Source organism: Aplysia californica, unplaced genomic scaffold (genome assembly GCF_000002075.1).
Source record: "Aplysia californica isolate F4 #8 unplaced genomic scaffold, AplCal3.0 scaffold01350, whole genome shotgun sequence".
Lineage (NCBI taxonomy): Eukaryota > Metazoa > Mollusca > Gastropoda > Aplysiida > Aplysiidae > Aplysia > Aplysia californica.
Window position 1 is genome coordinate 36,209 of NW_004798620.1, and position 1,285 is coordinate 37,493.

General features: G+C 46.2%; 1 protein-coding gene across 1 annotated transcript in view; it reads left to right on the plus strand.

Annotated features, from left to right (window-relative positions):
• The window catches only part of LOC101848867 (carbohydrate sulfotransferase 11), a gene marked incomplete in the record, with an annotated part of 9,051 nt that extends 7,952 nt beyond the window's left edge, over nucleotides 1-1,099 (plus strand). The window contains 1 exon segment of the mRNA XM_013090585.2: nucleotides 47-1,099. Coding sequence (XP_012946039.1) covers nucleotides 47-1,039 — 993 coding nt within the window.
• Between the last annotated feature and the right edge of the window lie 186 nt (nucleotides 1,100-1,285).

A 1,285-nucleotide genomic window follows, 5' to 3' on the forward strand; every position in this document is an offset into this window, starting at 1 on the left:
GCTCCACCTCCTGCCACCCCCACCGCCCACTCGCACCGCCTCCCAGGATGTCTCTCCTCTAGAACTCTCCAGTCTAGACATCCACAAGAGTGTCCACACTCTGTCACTGAATCAGCAACCCGCCCGACACTACCAGACTGCCCTTCTCTCCTCCATCAAGTTCATGTTCACGAGAGATCCCTACCGCAGAGCTTTCTCGGGTTATTGCGACAAGCTCTTCGTGTTTTCTTTCGAGACGATGCCCATCGCAGAAACAATTCGGGGTTCGAATGGCAGACCCAGCAGTTTTAACGGTACGCTGGACCCTGTGACAAGAGACTGGCTCCTCAATCGTCTCAATGTGACATTTGCTGAGAGCCTGCAGTACTCCCTGGGTTTTTACACCCACGGCCACGATAAGGTCGACGTCCACTTCACACCAAGCTCCCAAATATGTAAACCTTGCGGCGTCCATTTTGACTTCATCGGGAAGATGGAAACTTTCAACAATGATACCGAGTTTATTCTCAAATTCCTGAACCAGTCACAGATACTCGAGCGTATGGGGGATATCGAGGGAAACAACGAGATTAGTATCGTCTCTGATGTTTGTAAAAGAACCTTCCTTGCGTTAAAGAAGTTCGGCATCACTGACGAGATTGTTCTGGACTCAGTTTTAAAACGAGTTTGGAAACTCTTTAAAATACGAGGATTTCTGAACGAGTACCAGGATTATCCAGTGCGTTCTCTGAGAGAGTACACACAGCTGACAGCCCAGCGCTTCACGCAATTGTCTTTGCACGCTCTCAAACATTCGGGAATTAGAGAGGTTAGGAAGAAACAGCGAGACGAATACCTTGTTCGTGCTTTTCGTAGCGTTCCCCTAAAGATCCTGCGCAATTTCCGATCTGCTGTGACACACGATTGCGTCATATTTGACTACGACTGTTCCCCGCCTGAAGTGTTTGCGGACCGGAAGAACAACGGGGATGAGGAGGACAATGTGTTTTCCAACGATAAATATGTGGGTTACAAAAGTGTTGATTATGAGTATTCATAGAACGTTTTAAATGTATTTTAAAACTTGCAAAGAGTTAGATCTAGGAGTGAAGCGACAATCCGAGATTTTTAAAAGTTTTTTTTTTTTAGTGATGCACAATTCTCTCTCTCTCTCTCTCTCTCTCTCTCTCTCTCTCTCTCTTTCTCTCTCTCTCTTTCTCTCTCTCTCCCTCTTTTTTTTCTCTCGTTCTCTCTCTCTCTCTATCTATCTATCTCTCTCTTTCTGCTAACACACACACAAACACAC